Genomic DNA, 20,108 nt, shown 5'->3' with positions numbered 1-20,108 from the left:
GATGTACACCTCTGAGGAGCCAAAAATTTCTAGAATTAAACTTTTTTTCTTAACCTGATTTTTGGGTTTAAATGGCTGTAAGAAAGTAGATGATGATGAAAAAATCATATGGTGGTGCACTTCTTTGTTTGCTACGGCCATTTGAAAGTACCCCGTTTTTAATGATTTTCCAATTTTGCATCAATTTTTACCCATTTTTGGGCTATTATCATGAAAAAAAGTATAGTTTCACAATTAAACTTTTTTTCATACTTTCACTAAAGATGAAGTTGACCAATCTGAATAATTTAACTTAAAAACTATAGGTTGGTGTTAATATTAGAAAGTTTTATAAAATTTTGTTGCTTTTTTTATCATGCTGTCAATTTTGGATTTTTCTCTTTTTATAGAACAAAAAGCATATTATTTCTACTTCTTTGTTATTAATGACATATTAAAAAATACATATCTAAGAATTTTGAAAAGAAAAAATTGATATGGGATGTACATATTTTTGATAAAATCCTTATTTGTAAACTCACCCATTTTCTCAACAGTTTGGCTGATGACACTGACCGGATTGGTTATAAAATTTGAATATTTTATTACTCAAAAACTACTTATTGTAAGTACGCAATTTTTTCAAAGAGTGTTGTTTGATTATGATGTTTTTGAATCCATTGAAATAAATATTTTCCCCTTTGATCGCATGTTTTGGAAATAATTTCCGACTGAACGAGACTGAAACATTAGAACAATACACCCTTAACCTTAAAATTGCAACTTGTAACACAAAATCATGTTGGAAATGGCAGTTTCATGATACATCATAAAACGATTTATGTTTCATACAACGAAAAAAAATATATTGATCTATCTAAAACGAGAATAAAAATGTTTACAAAGTAAGATACATTTCAATATCCTTATACTTGTTTATTTAGTGATAAGACAAAGGTCAACTACTTGTAGTCTTCTTGGGCAAATACATGTGTAATAATTATTAAGATCGTGCTTAAACTTTACACCAAGTTCCAATCAAATTTCTTGTAATCCTTAAAATGACATCAATATCCCTAATGTTAATGCATATAATACCAGTTACACAAGATTAATGTACATAATGACATATGTCTCTACTGAAGTAGAGTACACCCGACTCTCTACCGATTTGGAGAATTCGTCCAACAGAAGATAATTATTTTGCACGCACTTCTATAGGACAAGATTTATAATTTATAAAAAAAATTTAAAAACGTATTTTCATTTAAATTACTACAACACATAAATCTTTGAGGTGTCATTTAGAAAATTCTTTAGTAACCATTTTACCATCAATGAGTAGACCAAAACTTTTTAGGACATGGAATTTACTTTTAACATGAAAAATCAATAGAATGATCTCTTTGTGTGTGTAAACACGTACGATTCTCTAATGCACTGACAATGTTTGAGCTCCGGATTGGGATTTTGATCTTATATCTACAAAATCATGTCATGTCATGTTGATATTTAACAAGCTATAGGAAAACCAATGTTACTATTTTGCATTAGCACTTTGACAGGATTCAAGATAAACTAGAGTACCCCTGACGTTAAGTTCATCTTTGACCTTTTTTATAAATCATAAGAAACCTTCCTTTCATCATTTAAAAAGTTCATAAATTGAACGGGGATTGACCAAGTCATTTAGTCTATCGAAATGTAATCTTGTTCATTATCCTTTGCAAGATCTTCTACCTTTGACTTTGAAAATTAACATAACAATGGTCTCTTAAATAATTACGCAAGAATTGTTGCTTTCAATGTAAAAAATAAAAACAACACGTTATAAATTTCATGCAGTCGAAGCCCTTTTCTGGATTTACCTTCACCAGGAACGCTGAAAGCCAAATATTTGAAAGCCAATGATGTATAAGAACCGAAACAGTTAAAGAGCTATATGACCAAAAAGATCCTAAAAAATAGCCAAATCCATCTAAGGTCAACTTTGCCTGAGGGATAGGAAACCTTAGTTTCTTATAATTTCAAAATTTATTAACGGTCAATCTTAGAAAGGTTTTTTGTAAATCATGTCAGTACCGAAGTACTGACTACTAAGCTGATGATACCATCTGGGACTGTTAGTCAACCAGCAGAGGTAACGACCCAGTGCTGCAAAAAATAAAACAAAACGTTATAAATTTCATGCAGTCGAAGCCCTTTCCTAGATTTACCTTCATCAGGAACGCTCAAAGCCGAATATTTGAAAGACAAGGATGTATAAGAACCATCCTATAAGTGAGACTTGTCATCCCTATGGAATACATTATTCTGACTCTAAGCTGGCACATCTTTCTTCTTAAAAAAAATGCTGCATCCAGTTACATATGAAGACAAAACGAGAGGAAAATATTCAAACGACATTCAAGACGAGAACATGCAAGTGACTTTTAAGGGACTTAAATGTGATATGAAAAAAATCGTCAAGGATACTACGATTATAATTTGTTTAAGACGAACGTTTCGTCTAATAAGGTATAACAACAATGCTGACCTCCAAGACAAATTCAAAAAGAGGAAGTCCATAAAAACTCACAAAATCAAATGGTTATCAATCAACGGAACATGTAAAAAAAACCAACTGCCACTCACCACTAGCACTCCAATCAAAATAGTTGGATGGCAAAATTAAATACAAAGTTGAAGAGCATTGACAACCAAAAATACTTAAACATTGTGCCAATTACGGCTTAGGCCATATATACTTTGGGATAGAAAAAAATGTTTTGAATAATTCAAAATTTTGTAACAGATTAAGTAATCTTTATAATAGAATGTGTTATGAATTTACATATTTCATTATGTATCAAGACAATGAGTTCAGTGACCAATTTTTTTTATTTTTCTTATATGAAAGCATATTACAAGAGCTATCTTCTTATATTTTATCTTAAAAATCTATGGTTTAGTTTTCTTTTTATCATACAAAATTGGGGTTTCCATGCATAATCTATACAAAATCTGAAAAAAGCCCGTTGACACATACTTTTTATGATATTTTTGAAAAAAGCATGATATAAACTACATTTTGACAAATTATTAAACAAATCTATGAACTTTAGTTTAGACCCCCAATCTACCTTAACTGACATCCGTATTGTAATGTTTAACGTCCTGATTAGCTCAAATGACAGTTCCTGTTGAAAAATAATCAACATCTTGCTATAGCAGCAATAATTACTAACTTGTCTTTTGTGATCTTGTCTGGAACTGACTATTTCTTACTACTGATAAATAAAGGCAACAGTAGTACACCGGTGTTTAAAAGTCATAAATCGATTGAGAGGAAACAAATCCGGGTTACAAACTAAAACCGAGGGAAACACATCAACTATAAGAGGATAACAAAGGAACAACAGGAACACTGAAGTGCAACAAAAACAAACGTTAACATACATAGAAACAAACTATTTGATAACAACTGCCATATTCCTGACTTGGTATAGGACATTTTAAGAAAAAATGGTGGATTGAACCTGGTTTTATGGCTAGCCAAACATCCCGCTTATATAGCAATGTTAAAAATATCGCTAAAATGATAACATTACGTGACAGGAATAAAGTACAAATAAATGCAAGAACATTCAGGACAAAAAAATACTGATAAACCTGTTATGAACCGAGAGAGCCAATTTAGTCGGAAGCAGGCAACTGGACCTAATTTGATACGATAACTGCCCTTGAATTTTTACTAGATAACATTTTTGTTCGCTATGGAGATTCCGTATGTTGTCAAGTTATCGGACTTCCAATGGGGAATAACTGTGCACCACTTATTGCGGACCTGTTTCTGTATTGTTATGAGTTACAATCTATGACTAAAATCAGCAAAGACCCATCGAAACAACATCTGATTCAAAAATTTAATAACACTTTTAGATATTTGGATGATATATTGGCTCTCAATAATGATAAGTATGTACACTGAAGAGATTTATCCTGCTGAACTGAATTTAAATAAAGCTAATACTAACAATGGACACTGCCCTTTCCTGGATCTTTAACGGGAAGTTTAATACCAAAATTTATGATAATTCCATTTCATTTCATTTCCTATTGTTAATTATCCATTTTTAGGTGGTGACATTCCCTAGTCACCATCTTTTGGTGTTTATAAATCTCAACTTGTTCGATTCGCTTGTGTATGTAACAACGTTTAGGTATTTCACATCCAATCTTTTATGGTAATATTCTATATAAAGCACAAAAATGTCGACATTCACCTCAAAAGCTAACCAAACCTTTAAACAGGCTTATTCAGAAGGGATATAGTTACGATACTGGTGTCACGTCATTAAAGATGGCATATTTTGGTATTAATATTGATTCACTCATAGGGTCTTTGCATCGGAAATAAACACATTTATTCTAAAACCAGTTGTTGGCATGATACGGGTTATGTTCTTCTCATATATTTTATGATGGTATGATACTAAACCCCTAACAGGTGGGATTGTGCTTGATTTTCATATGATGAAGACATAATCTTTCAATCAGTTTAATTGAGGTCTGGATCCGAAATGTCAGTAACTGCTAGTAGTTCTTTGTTAACTTATGTATCATTGTCATTTTGCTTAGTTTCTTTTGTTGCCTATTCTGACATTGGACTCGGAGTTCATTTAAACTGAGTTTTACTGTGCGTATGGCTGTGTGTTTGTTTATTCTACATTGGCTAGAGGTATAGGGGGAGGGTTGAGATTTCACAAAACATTTTTAACCCCGCTGCATGTTTGCGCTGTCCCAAGTCAGGAGCCTCTGGCCTTTGTTAGTCTTATATGTTTTTAATTTTAGTTCATTTATATGTTTTTGAGTTTAGTGTGACGTCCATTTGCATTAAACTAACACACATTTTTGTTAAGGGGCCAACTGAAGCCCGACTCCGGGTGCGGGATTTTCTGGCTGTGTTGAAGACCAATTGGTGGCCTTCGGCTGTTTTCTGCTCTTTGGTTGGATTGTTGTCGCTTTGACACATACCCCATTTCCATTCTCAATTTTATTTAATGACTTGAAAATAAAAAGTTAAGTCATCTCCAGTCTTTTAGTCAGTTTCTATCCTCTTCAGCTGCGGTACATACTATACTCTCAAAATGCTAACAAACATGACATATATTTTAATGTTCAGGTGACCGATTCAGACTACATAACTTTACCAGGGAGCACTTTGGCGAGCATTCTTCGTTTTGACCACCGAAGCAGTTTAATTTCAATTTAAAGGAACAATTAATTACGACATATCAAACATATTTAAAAAAAACATGACAACATTTTGATTTTTTTTTAATACAAGACATGATGTTGTATGACATCATACTTGTTATGAAGCTTGATATTTATTATGTCTACTGCATTCTCTGGTTATGCGTTTGTTAGTTACTCCAGATTTATAATCTAATTTCTCCATATTTCGTTGCTTTGCTTTCATTCGTATTATATGAAATACACTCCCAGGTCCGAACATATCAACCAAAGGTCCAGTTTTGAGACTAGATGTAATCCAATCGTCTGAAATCTTTTTATCCTGTCCTTTTGTTTCTTTTTGCTTAATTTTCTGCTTTCGTTCCTTCTCTTGAATTTTGTATATCAAATATCGAAATAAAGGAATTTCCTTCTTATCTTTTATCCAAGATAGTCTTAAAGAGTATTTCTCTTGCACTGATTTTTTAATCTTTTCAATAGTCTGAGGATGTCGTTTTTCTATTAATCTTTCGTAATTTTTCTGGTCTAGGACATACATTTCTGTTTCCTGTATACATGTTACGGTATATGAATATGTATCTAACTCCATTGCAACTTCCATGTCACCTGAAATATTTTTTCGTTGATTAATTCCGTCAAACAACTATTACATGATGAACAGTCTGACTGCTATTCAATAGTTATTATGTCGTAGCGTACATGTACATATTTCAACAGTATATTAATGGGAGGGGGGTGGTAAGTTATCTGTACGTAGGTTCGTAAAGATGACAATTATTTCGGAACAAAAAAATGACTTTCGTTAATTTCGAGATTTTTTCCCATTGAACTATGCATAAATTAAATTTGATTCGCACAAAAAAGTATTTGGTTTACCTAATAGTTCCAAGGTATGAACTCCATGTTTCAAAGATACACAAATTGGACATTATTCCAGTGTAAAAACAGTTTGATAGCGGTCAACTTGAATTCTCATGAAGACTAAAAAAAGGTAGGGATAGTACAGAATATTTAGTATAAGTCTAAACTCTTAGAAGTTCGAGGCTTACACATGTTGAAAATATGCCGTACAACCGTATGTTTTGACCTTTATAAAAAAAAAGTAGTGCATGTGAACTTTCCTTTCCAGGATTGATTTTTTAAGAAACTTCATAGTACAAGTGACACAGTTTTATCCGTAAGAGTCCCCATGGGAAATTGTATTGTCTTTATTTATAGAAGTACAAAGGAGAGACAAAAATACCAGAGAGATAATCAAACTTATAAGTCTAAAACAAACTGACAGTGCCTTAAATTATTCAGTGAGAGGACGTCATCAATATAACGGAACGTGAAGTTAAAGGAGAAAGCTAGCTTCTTACAAGCGTGTTTTTTAATTTTTGGGGGATTGATTTTCACAACCCATATATATAATGCATGTGTTTGCATTTGTATACCGTCTCATTTTAGAGCATTATTTTTATCATAAAACTATTTTATTTAATAAATGTTAATATCACGGTATTTTTTATCTGAAATTTTATAATTAATTTGTTGTATTCTATTATTTTGCTACTACTTAATCGGTTCTGTGGCTTGATGGTCATCAGTCTTCAAAAGTGCAATCTGCGCAGTAGCCAGACATTGAAGGAGACAAATCTGTACCAGAGACCAAATGACATAGAGGTTAACAACTATAGGTCACCGTACAGCCTGCAATAATGAGCAAAACCAATACCGCATAGTATGCTATAAATAGCCCCGAAATGACTAATGTAAAACAATCCAAACGAGAAAACTAACGGCTTGATTTATATACAGAACAATGAAAGAAAAACAAATATGATATACAGCAACAAACGACAACCACTGAATTACAAGCTCTAGACTCGGGACAGACAGGTACAGAATGTGGCAGGGTTAAACATGTTTGATACACACATCGATACAAAGCTAAAATACAACTAACAAAAACACAGACCGGATATGGCAGGGAATTTATAGACCACCACAACAAAAAAGACGCTAAGTACAGATTTGAGAGTACTCGTAGTTACTGACAGCTAGTTCAAAGATAATAACAACTAATAAAAAAAAAATCATGTATGTAAGACTAAAGTTCCTTTACATGATATTTTTTATTATGATAGAACGAACCTCATCCCTTCAGGCAAGGTCTATGGGTGAAGACCCTTTGGGTTCTTATGTTTTCAAAAATTTATATTTGAGGCATTCAAAAGCGGTTTGTAGCAAGGGACAATGATTAAACATTTCCAAGAAACAGTTTCAAAGTGTACTAGAAAAAAACGCACAATCGAACAAACGGACGGACGATCGGCAATTTACAGACATACTTTCTATTTGAAATAGTCTAATAATAAGAGAATGCCTTACCAATGATTTCCTGAAAACAGATTAAGCAAAGTTCTATGTTACGATTGCTTTGTTTTGGAGATCGTTTTTCGCTCCTATCTGTATCATTTGTGAAGAGTTTCGGACGGGATTTTGTTGCTGATTTGGTATCATTCATCTTCAGTTCCCTAAATACATACAGTATATCACTTATGACATTAGATTTAATGAATTTATAACTTAAAATAAGTATTGTCATGTTCCTTTTTGAAATGCGTAGAAAGGTGCCGTAATTCAAACATTGAAACTTAAAAGTCATATAAAACTTAGTTTATTTATAAAAGAACCAGTTTGTCTTAAAGACAAATGTTACACTAATGCTTTCGAAATTGTGTTTTATGTACAGTTAGATGTCTTTTGCTATTTTTCTTTTTTTAGCCATGTCGTTGTCAGTTTATTTCGATGAGATTGAATGTCCCTTTGGATTTCTTTTGCCTCTCTTTTACAAACAATTACTGTAAATCGAATTTCTGTTCATTTTGTATATTATATATAAAAGTATTGCTATATACTGCATAACAAAGAACATTAAAGCAACATTTTTATAGATTTATCTTGTAAACCAGACTTACTGACGGAGTGATTCTCGTACCTCATCTTTCTCCAATTCGTCCACATCCGGTAGAGGATAATAGCCTGGAAATTGCATGGAATGCATGTGTGGATCAGATGTAAGTTTTGCCTGGCCACTGAAATAAATCCACAGATATCAATTATGGAGGCTTCAGGAGAATTCGTACAGAGAGATTGTGTACATGAAATACGCATATCGTAAAGCTTGAGCGTGCTTTTATAGATAAAAAAAAAAACAGAGTCAAAATTTTGAGAATTAAGCATTGATAGGACAAATAAACCTCTCTCGAATACCTTTCCGGATTTCGAAACAACATCGATTAATGTATTTACATAATTTCGGGAATGTAAGCCAGTGTTTTCTAACAATATGTCCTTGATTCAGGGTTCCTGATGACGTTAAACTACTGAACTAAGGGTTTTGAATGACGTCATTTCTTTGACATTTTACGTACGCAATCATGACGTTAACGTTTGTCGAGATATATGAGGGGGGATAGGACCTTTATCGGGACTCCGGGATCGGGTGTTTTTAAGCTCGGGATTTTGGGATTGATCCTTTCGGGATCCGGGAATTCTTTTTTCGAATTTTGGGATGTCGGGATTTAAATTTTGTTAAATTTGGGACCTCGGGATTCCTTTTTTTAAGCCCGGGATTTCGGGATCAGGACCCCTCCTACCCCCCTCATATATAGCAGATAGATAAAAAGTAAAAGAACAAAAATACCGAACTCCACGGAAAATTCAAATTGGAGAGTCCCTTATCAAATGGCAAAATCAAAAGCTCAAACACATCAAACGAATGGAAAACAACTGTTATGTTCCTGCCTTGATACAGGCATTTCCTTATGTAGAAAAAGTAAAAAAAACAAAAATATCGAACTCCAGGGAAAATTCAAAACGGAGAGTCCCTTATCAAATGGCAAAATCAAAAGCTCAAACACATCACACGAATGAGAAACATCATATTCCTGAGTTGGTACAGGCATTTCCTTATGTAGAAAAAGTAAAATAACACAAATACCGAACTCCAAGTAAAATTCAAATCGGAAAATCCCTTATCAAGTAGTAAAATCAAAAGCTCAAACACATCAAACACATCAAACGAATGGAAAAAATCTAAGAAAAATTCAAAACTGAAAGTCCCTTATCAAATGGCAAAATCAAAAGCTCAAACACATCAAACGAATGGAAAACAACTATCATATTCCTGACTTGGTACAGGCATTTCCTTATGTAGAAAATGGTGGATTAAACCTGGTTTTATAGCTAGCTAAACCTCTCACTTGTATTACATGCATCAATAGGTTTTTTTTTAATATGATAATGTATAAATGTGCGACCAGATACATTTACCCATCTGATATTAAATTATGCTTTTAGAGTCACTTCTTGTCTGATATTTATAGACGTAACACGACGAGTGTCATAAAATGAGCAGAACCATCCACCCTTTCGGAGTTTAGAGTATCTTAGTTAATTCTCTGTTTTTGATGCACTTTGTATTGTCCAACCTTAAACCTTCTTTGGGTTTTATGGACTGTTTGGTTTCTCTCTTAAACATAGTGTTATCAGTCTTTCCCCTCGTCACTTTTTCATTGCCCTATTGTACTTTTGTGTTTAACCTAACATATATATGATATCTTTCTAAAACTTTTTGATTGGTTTATACTGCACTTCCAAAGTTCAAATACTATTATATCGAATTGCAAATAATTTTAATCTTATGATAAGAACATTACCTCAAAATAAAACGTAAACCGTCAAAACGATCTCCTTGTTTTACAATGACACGTTCAAAATGTAACTTTTCCTTCCGCAAGCTCATCGCCATTTGTATCTTAAACTTAGGAAGCCATCCTTTAAATAAGGGATTAGTTTCAACAAAATGTTTTCGTTCTTCAAACTCCTTAGCATGGAACAAACGGATACATCTATTGAATAATTCTCGATCAATAACAATCAAGTCTGTAGCTTCGTCTGCAATAATTGAAGCATTTCGAACACAATCAGCATTCAAAAGAGCAAGTTCTCCAAAACTTTTACCGGATTCTAAAAAATAGTTCATATAAAATTTCAATGTACATTGATTAACATAACTACGCCGGATTCAACAGGAGTTTCAAATAAAAACCTGCATGCATGACGTCAATATTGTCTATTTGTACAGTTTTCTGTATCTGATTTTAAGTTTGATGTGAATATTCCGGATCATTGAAATTTGAAAGAGTGCCTCCACTGAATGGGGCGATAAGTGTCTGGAACAAATGTCTCCCATATGAATGCCCATGTCTGTATATATGTTTATGTATGTTATTCATTGTGTATTCAGGGTACAAATGTCTCCCATATGAATGCCCATGTCTATATATATGTTTATGTACGTTATTCATTGTGTTTTCAGTAAATAAGGTGTTTTCCTTGAAATTATAATTAATTAAATATCTTCTTAGTCTTTTCTTTTTTAAAACACATACGGTTTCAAGTCGGTAGATTATGTAGAACTCTAACAATCATTATATAACTATTGAAAACATGCAGCAGGTATTTTAATTGTGTTCTGAATAAAATTGAGTGAAATAATATTCAGCCCTTATATACGATTTATAATGGTTGTCTGCAATGAATACATGTCACACTTGAAAGGAGTTTTCTCTAAGGGTTTGATTTTTACTTTATAAAGGTCGTCTAGTGGTTTGGTAGTAACATAATACCATGCTCACTTTTTAAAAGAGCTAAAAATAACCGAAGATAAAATCACTCGATGTTGACCTACAATGTAATAGACATCTAGAGGTCATAATATTATCTTCGATGTTTGAAAAATGCCCTTTCCACATGTTAAGCTATAAACAGACTGGAGTCTACATATGTTGAGAATGATTAAATCTAAGGCAATAAAAGATTTTCCGTCGAGTACGAATTCTTAAATAAACCATCGGCACAGCTACATTTCTTGATAAAATAAGCTTCTGCGAAAAAGATTGTTAAGCTGAAATACAGGCATCTTCAACATAAGGGAGTCTTCCGTGTTGGGCAATAAGTACAAAACACAATATGCTATTATGAACGGAATATTCCATAATTGACAATAGTCCTTTCAGCATGTCGAACACTAAACCAGCTAGGGTCAGGATAAGTTAAGAATAATTCCACATATGTCATAGTTCAACAACGATTCCTTCATGAATAAAAGACAGAAACAAAATCATTCACAGACTGAACTTGAGATGGACGCATTACCGAAAAAGCAGGGTTTTCCGTATTCAGTTCTGATACTTTCTCCTAGGTCCTTGGAATTATAAATAATACTTTTTAAACGCATAATAGAATAAGAAAGAGGTCTCAATTGAACTTATCGTCACTGTATAATACAAATACTGTAAAAATGCAGCACCTTAAAGTTTCTCTTTTCAGTTTGAACTAGTTTGTAGTATTAAGCCATGAATTTTGTTATTGAATATATATATCACTAGGAAACCAATTTCGAACTGAAACGGTCATTTCGATCTAAACAGCTCTTGAAAGACTAAAAAATAAAGTATTATGTTATATTCAGTAATTCAGTCAATTTTCAGACTTACTTTATATAGTAAATTTAATAATGTTCAGACAATTCATTTTCAGTCAATCAAGTCCTGTTCAGTCTATGTTCAGATTGTTTAGCAGTAACAAGAACATAATGAATTGTATGGCAAAGGTGCTGATAAGTACTGGATTGACTGCAACAAAAAAGTCTGAACAGTACTGAATTTACAAGAAGAAAATATCTGAAAAATAGCTAAAAATCTAAACAAGAATTACTGTTTTTAGCTTCAGACTTTTCAGATTGTGTTAAGATCAAAATGACCGTTTAAGACTAAAATGTATTAACTAGTTGTAGATGCGACTCAATATTTAATCAGTTGTAATTTCTTGCCTATTTTTCCAACATATTTTCCAAACTTTGAACGATCGAACACCCCTTGTTTAAAATCCTCTTGTAAGTCAGTTATTTCCCCGTCTTTCTTCAACGATTCAGATTCTTCTAAAGTTCCTTCTTGACGCCCATCTTCCGCTGTAATAGTTGAACCGATGAAGATACTTACTGATCCATTCAAAATAATGAAGAAGCTATAAAATACATTGAAAATAATGAAGCTATGAAATACATTGAAAATAATGAAGCTATGAAATTACATTCAAATTTGCATTAAGAATGTGGATACCGACAAATTTAACTGTTCTTGACATTTTTACATGGTTGATCTTGAGTCGGGATGTGCATTTATATGAGAACAACATTTAGTATTTAGTATTAGTAATCTACAACACAGATTTTTAAAACTAATGAAGGATATATCCACAATGTCGAGATTTATTTTGTTTATTTTATTGTAGCAATCAATGGTTGCTAATTGTTATGACTAAAATCGTAGAAATGACACTAGTGGAAAAGTAGATGTTTACTTGTTAACCTTAACAACGCACAGTAGTTTTTGGTTGCTCACTATTTAGTTTTCTGTGTAGAGTTTTGCGAGCTGTTTTTTTTTTTCTGTCTGTCTGTGTTTTCTCCTTTGGCAATAGTATTACCTGACCTCCATTTTAATAAAAAAAAATTGAATGCAAGTGGCATCTTCTATTTGGCGACCTTTTTTGTTGGTCAAAAATAAATACAAAGTCAGTCATGCCATTCACTATCAACTGGTTTCAACATTGTGTTATGTTTTGCTATTGTTTATTTGTTCGACTGTTACCATGTAGCCATTCTCCTCTCTCTGTCTCATCTTCTTTCCTCGCCTATGAGTCATGAACTTTAACTGTCCTGTTGGTGCATGCAGTTCAATGTCCTAGGTAACTATAAAGGTTTATTATATTCAAGACTGGTCAACCTTTATGTATCATTCTATACATCATTCGTATCATAAGTTTTTATCTTCAGTATTTAAACTTACCAATCGCCTTTGTCGCCCTGTTTGATAATAACACAATCCCGATCAACTGTTATAAATTCACAGTTCTTAATAAGGTCAATAATTATTTCTGAAAGGAAACAAAACACCCAACATTTATGACTCAGGGACATATTTCATTAGTTACAAGAATTATAATACAAATAATGTAAAAAAAAAAAGATATCATGGACAGGTTTCGGGAGTGTTGATCATGCACGCTCACAAACATGTTTAACCCCGCCTTATTCTTCATGCACTTGTTTCAAGTCAAGAGCATGTAAATTCAGTGGTTGTCTTTTGTTCATATCTGTCTTTTATTTTTTTGGTAAATTGAATTGTCAAGAATAAAACCGTCAGTTTTCTCGTTTGAATTGTTCTACATTTTTCTTGTTGGAGCCTTTTATAGCCGACTATACAGGATGTTTTGTCTCTTTATTGAAGGCCTTGCAGTGACCTGTAATTGCTTATATTCACGTCATTTAGACTCTGGTGTTGTCTCATTGGCTATCATACCGCATCACCTTATTTTTATATATATGATTATTTATTTAGTAGTTAGTGCAGTCAGGGGAAAACGAACTCAAACTTATATCAGGATAATTTTAAACGTTGTGTTACTTCACAAGGTTGAATGTGTTGATCTATTACAGCATTCAGTCGTTTATTTAGGTGAACATGTGAATAAAAGATACTGATCCCTAGTTGATAATAGGTAAAATATAAATACAACGCCTTTGATGAAATTTAAATTAACTTGGTTCTTTTATATATTTTATATTTTGGAAAATTTCTTATTCCTGAAACACGTGGGGTCACCGCCGCATATAAAATGTATCATTTAAAAAAAAAGCCAAGTGAGTTTGGACATTTACGTGACAGTTTTGCATTTCTATTCGAAATTCGAGACGATATGAAATGAAAACCAAATAAGTTAATATACATTAAAAGCAATAACTTTACTCTTTGTAACTTTATCCTTTGTGATTTTACATTTATTGTATATGTAGTATTTAAAGTTGCATGTAAGAAGTAAAATATAGATATAGATCTTGGTTAAGATAAACGTTATTGTATTTTTGAAACGAACAATCAAATCTGGATGTTTCAAAAGAATGAGAATTCTTTGAGGACTACAACAATAAATCATTTGAAAGTGTGTAGACAGCGAAACGCTTAAATTTAAGCTTTTTTATAGAACGTAGATTTAAAAAACAATATAAAGCAAATAAAACAAAACTGTTAAAGCTAAATAAATAAATTCATTAACTGTTACGTAAGTTTCAAGGGTTAAATTTTGACTGAATGACAATTTCCATATAAGAGCGATATAAGACACGTAAAATAATGAACCTACCATCGTTCAACTGGTTAAACAAATCTGACTTCTTCTGAAACCATGATTTTATTTGGTATATATCTGAATCCGAACGTTCTTTTGGATCTTTGGCTAAGACCCCTAAAACTTTATCATAATGATATGCAGCAGCGAGATCTGTTGGTCGTGTCAGTTCAAAATGATTGAACTTTCGTGAAATTCCGTCTTTAGAAGCTGACATTCTCTAGTGAAAATAACAAATACATTCTTTTCATAGCTTTATATAGAATATAAGAATATCAGTTGACATATGATATATTTTTGACTGTATGAATTTGGATCTATAGACGAATAACAGCAATAAAGCTGCAGTTCCTTTCTTTTTGGTTTTTTGGTAAGTTTAGTTGAATGATTTTGTATCATAAATTGAAGTTTTCAAAATCCAGTGGAGTGTACTTTGGCGTGGTTTTTGACATATTGAAGATGTTTAAAATTATTAACAACGCTTATAAAAAGAATGATACGATCTTCTAAGAACATGTAATTTTAAAGGATATGATTACTAGTAGCTTTTATATAATTATGCTTTATATACGCGTTCTCTTTTCAAATATCTTAATATATAATTTATTCGTTTTTCAAACATGAAACCATATACATTGTATTAGAAAAACACAGAATATGGGGTATCCATCTATGACACAAAATCAGTACATGCACAGCAAAAAAACACACAAAAAGCAAAGGAACAGCGCTTTTATTGCTGTTCTTCATCTCAGAGTCATAGTGAGGCCTTCAACATGGAGTAAAAAATATCTCTCACCTCACTGCAAGTTTAAGACGGTCCCTAGCACCGGTTTCAGTGGAATTCTTTGCAAAATAATTCGGTTAGACTTTGTAAGATGTATCCCCAACAAATATTTTAGTTTTAAGACTGTTTTAGTCAATATATGATCACATCACTACAAAAAATAACCGCCGTTAACATTTTCATTTGTTATCCATTCCTACTCCTGGAATGTTTTACTGTTTCCTAAGAATTGCCAAGGTATATTGACCTTTCCTTGGAAGTTCAACGGAGTTGAGTACAATAGTATTTGTAAATTCCTATTCTTTTGTTAGTTTCAATTGGTAGTTTTACGTAATTAGCGTCTAGATGCAATAAGTTCGTGCAATTTGAGAACTAAAGCAAATGCAACAACAAATCAATGTCGAGCAGTGATGGATGCATGCACGAAATTTTGTTTGATATTATAAATGGGTTTTGTTAGATAAAAATAGAAATCTTGCAATGCAAAATGTCACTTTCAGATACCCCAATGATGCATTGTAAATGTTTCTCAACGTGTACATAGCGGTGGATTTCTTCCAACACAATGCATTGAATTAGACCAAGAATGGCAGTGCATATACATCTTGACGTTTTTTTTTCGGCACGGGTATAAATCAATGGAAAGGTCCAGGTAATCACACCTAATGTTGACTCTGATATAGAAACACATTCATTATGAAATAAAAGACGTTGTACGGCCTTCAACATTGAGCAAAATCCATACCGTATAGTCAGCTATAAAAGCCCCAAAAATGAAAAGATGTGAAACAATTCAAACGAAAAAATCCCTAGACTTCTCCTATCCGGCTGTATATCCCTGGCTAAAGTGTGGCATCTGTTTGGCTTTGCAGGATGCATAGACCTGCTTTCCAACTGTTAACTCAAATGCCACGTTTAGGTAGAGTGACTAGCTCCCTGCAAGTTAGAGAACCCATGCAACAACTCTATAATGGGTGCGCGGGTACCTAGTTGCAAGGCAAAATTACTGTCTATCGTATTGATTGTACATATATCATCGTTATGAATATTCACGACATATTTGCTATGACGTTATGCAAGCTATAATCAATTGAAATCAATTTAGGTAAGCAATGAATATTTTCCAAGCCTTATATGAATTAGGTTGAATTCTTTTATGTTTGTTTTTTCATGTCCTTATTTCATATATATGTAAGATTTTTAGCGTACGTTCAGGACATCGGGTCTTGTCTTTGTGCTTAAAGTAGGAATAAAACATGAACTTCCTGTTTATTGACATATCACATAAAGCTATCATAAAGATAATCAGATGCCATTCAAGACAGAAACATATTGTTCGATTGGAAGGATTTTAAATTGATAGTTTGAAAACATGTACATACTACATAGAACTAAATTTTAGTTTATAAAAGCAATACAATATCTTTGTTTTGTAGCTTTATTCTCATAACCATTGTAGATAACTAGGTGCATGGATATCAATCAAGTTAGATATATATGTTTTATTACCAATGTTTACACACTAAAATTCATTGAACAAATAATGTTTACAACAGCTGAATACGGAAACGTGATATATGTCTATAGTTATGCATATCCTTCGTTTTGGTTGGTCTTTAGTTTTCTATGTTGTATTTTGCATACTATTATTTAATTGTCTTTTGGTCTTTTTTTCGTTTTTTGCCATAATGTTGTTATATAAAAATAATAAGAAGATGTGGTATAATTGCCAATGAGATAACTCTCCACCAGAGACCAAATGACATAGAAGTTAACAACTATAGGTCACCGTACGGCCTTCAACAATGAGTAAAACCCATATCACATAGTCAGCAATAAAAGGCCCCAAAATGACAAATGTAAAACAATTCTAACGAGAAAACTAACTTTAGTTTATTGTCGATCGATCGAGAGAGAGAGAGAGAGAGAGAGAGAGAGAGGACCAGCCTACAAGCATTTGAAGTCGGAAGTGGATATTCCCTCTTTAAGTCCAGTAGTATGTTAATAATCCATTTACATATACATATATTGTAATTAACTAGAAGGACAATGAACGTTTTTCAGTATGAATACAACAAGCCGTTCCGCTTTATTCATATCTTACATGAAATCATGAAATAATCAGCAGCCGATCTCGGCATGGATACATGGTCTTAACAAAAATATTTTTTAATTTATCATATCGAGTACATTTATAAGCTTGAATAGAATCATGTACAAGATATAAAAGTACTAAATGTAAGATTTAGCATATAGTTTCTTTGTCGAAACTAACATGGATTTATTGTTTTTCCAAGAATTCATGTTAAAAGATTGTAATTTTTGTTTTGAAAATTGACTGCAATTGCTTATTGTATGTTTGTTGAGGTGGTCTTGAATATATAATATCATAAATTACGATTTCTATAGCAGTAATTTCAGTATTTTACTCACAAATACATAATTTTGTCATGATTGAAAACAGTACATGATCATCAAGTATTGAATAAATACCAATACCATTTTTTTTGGTGTTTAAAACTTACATTTCGTGCTTTGTTCAGTATTATTCTAAACAGCATTCGAATAATGTTTATCTAAGTACTTTCATCAGCACCCGTTGTATACAAGGGTAATACAAAATCTTTATCACTCCTCGAAAGAACATTCCGAGGAAAGTAGTACTGTTCACAAAAATTGGGCGTAAACTGTAATGGTGGTATTACAGATCGGGAATATGTCCGTATCTAGTGCTATGTAAACATATATTTCGTATTATTTCGTCATTTCTTATTATTCTTTGTCGCCTTGTTATAAAGCTCATTCTCTGTGTACATTATCTGTATTTAGACACCCGTGTAGGGATCACACAATACTCGTTTATTTTACTGATGTTAATATGAACAGAAAGTTATTGTTATAAAATCTATGAATGTGTAGCGCTGAATGGTATCCATCTGAAAAAGCATATTTTTTTGTTCTTTTCAGCCAAGTATAAAATTGGAAACAATATTGACTATATGCAAGAAAAATAAAACGTTTTCCAAATACCCATTGCTTATATGTATTTCATACTTACAGACTTTTTATCCATTTCGTCCTTTATACACCTCCTTTTACATTCACATCTACAGAATGTTCTGTTCTTAAGAACAATTGTCCTTAATCAATAACGAATATCAAGGACAAATCACACAAATAAACAAAGATATCCAAAAGACATTTCATCACAATATGACATTTAAATATATACATGATCCTATCAATTGTCCTTTATAACTAAATGAAGTTGTTTAAGTAAAATAAATCATTATTTTACAAACAAAAGACCTTATATATGTTCTTATGTTGTACTGTTACAACACTGTCCCAGGTAAGGGGGAGGGTTTGGCGCCAGCAAACTAGTCAAACCCCGCCACATTCTATACGTACCTGTCCTAAGTCAGGAGCCTGTAGTTCAATAGTTGTCGTTGGTTCATGTCTGTCATATTTGTTTTTCGTAAATTGTTTTATTATTAATTAGCCCGTTAGTTTTCTCAATTGAAATGTTTCATATTTTTCATGTCGGGGCCTTTTATAGCCGACTTTATGGTATCGGTTTTTCTCATTGTTAAAAGTCATACGGTTGTGTATAATTGCTTACATCCACTTCATTTGAACTTTGGTGGATAGTTGTCTCATTGGCAATCATACCACATCTCCTTATTTTTATATAACTCGTTACATAATATATCTGTCTTTATAAGCGTTGTCTACGTATAAAAGTTTCAGCACAGCTTTATTTTCTATTTTCGGCGAAATTTATTTTATATAAAGTTCCCGTATATCTTATATTCAGTTGCCACCTTGGAGTAATTAAGTATAATTTTTAAGACTCTAGTTTAATCTGGCCATTTGTTCATATGCACCATAAGTTGTCGTCTTAAGTTTTGATTTGGATAATTGGTGTTGATAGCTGACTTTTCAAAGTCGTTTAGTGTAGCCACTCTTAAGACATTGTACATTGTTGAAGACTATGTTTTGACCTCAAGATGTCTTTTGGTTTTTTTAGTCGTTGGGTTGGTGTCTCATTGACAATGTAACCCCAAATATCATTTCTTTCATTTGTTAAACATAATTTCGAATTGTCAAAAAAAAAAAAAAAAAAGCTGAAGAACTTTGAAGCCACAGTTTTCAGTATCTGTGTTACTTGACTAAAAACCAACTAGCGCTAATCACGGAGGTATAAAAGGTTTATAAAAATTTATCGAATGATCATTCCGATCATATTTGTTCTCCGGAAAGTGTCACCGGAAAGTGTCATGGTCATTTGATACAGTTCTTGGACGGAACTATTATAACAATGAAATAAAAACTGCAGAAATGTTATATCTTAGCTATAATATTAAACTTATGAATTGACAAGCATTTTAACTGGAATATATGTTCTTCAACCAATTCTGACTGACTTTTATTTTATTTATATTTACATAACATTAGTTTATTTAATTGTTAAGCTGTCAATTGTGAATATCAATGGAATAAGGAAATATCTTTAACGAACACACATATTGTGCATGAAGTCTTATATAATTGATTTTGAATAGTAAAATGCGATAAACTTATTATTATTTGTAAAAATGTTGTCTAAAAGAAAAAAAATCTTCTTTGTTTTATGGTAATTAGATATAAGAAGATGTGGTATGAGTGCCAATGAGACAACTCTCCATCCAAGTCAAAATTTATAAAAGTAAACCATTATAGGTCACAGTACGGTCTTCAACACGGAGCCTTGGCTCACACCGAACAGTAAGCTATAAAGGGCTTAAAATAACTGTTTTATAAATTCAGTTTGACTTAAAAAGAAAGATAACGCGGATGAATATTAATTTTATGATATATTGTACTG

The 20,108-nt window shown here is 32.2% G+C and overlaps 1 protein-coding gene across 2 annotated transcripts; it reads right to left on the bottom strand.

The window, feature by feature from the left end:
* Positions 1 to 5,282: 5,282 nt before the first annotated feature.
* Positions 5,283 to 18,658, bottom strand: LOC127706239 (uncharacterized). 2 transcript variants are annotated; one of them, XM_052210737.1, is made up of 8 exons: positions 18,300 to 18,658; positions 14,470 to 14,674; positions 13,116 to 13,203; positions 12,101 to 12,294; positions 9,924 to 10,233; positions 8,181 to 8,297; positions 7,591 to 7,736; positions 5,283 to 5,823 (listed from the first exon to the last, which is right to left on the bottom strand). In XM_052210737.1, exons 1-8 carry the CDS (start codon positions 18,312 to 18,314, stop codon positions 5,336 to 5,338), a joined length of 1,563 nt encoding a protein of 520 aa, XP_052066697.1. In that variant the 5' UTR covers positions 18,315 to 18,658; the 3' UTR covers positions 5,283 to 5,335. The 2 variants fall into 2 exon arrangements, with proteins under 2 accessions (XP_052066697.1, XP_052066696.1); XM_052210736.1 differs by lacking the exon at positions 18,300 to 18,658 and adding an exon at positions 17,767 to 17,890.
* Positions 18,659 to 20,108: the final 1,450 nt, after the last annotated feature.

Source organism: Mytilus californianus, unplaced genomic scaffold (assembly GCF_021869535.1).
Source record: "Mytilus californianus isolate M0D057914Y unplaced genomic scaffold, xbMytCali1.0.p SCAF_6, whole genome shotgun sequence".
Taxonomy (NCBI): Eukaryota; Metazoa; Mollusca; class Bivalvia; order Mytilida; family Mytilidae; genus Mytilus; species Mytilus californianus.
The sequence above is the reverse complement of the archived record's forward strand: the minus strand, read 5'-3'. Positions and strand labels throughout refer to the sequence as shown.

Excerpts from the sequence above, each read along its gene's own strand:
- LOC127706239 (XM_052210736.1), bottom strand. The coding sequence starts at position 17,802 with ATGCTGTTTAGAATAATACTGAACAAAGCACGAAAT. Across the intron at positions 13,204-14,469 it reads GTTTAACCAGTTGAACGATG|AAATAATTATTGACCTTATT; the intron begins GTAGGTTCATTA and ends GTTTCCTTTCAG. Across the intron at positions 8,298-9,923 it reads GGTTTACGTTTTATTTTGAG|TGGCCAGGCAAAACTTACAT; the intron begins GTAATGTTCTTA and ends GATTTATTTCAG.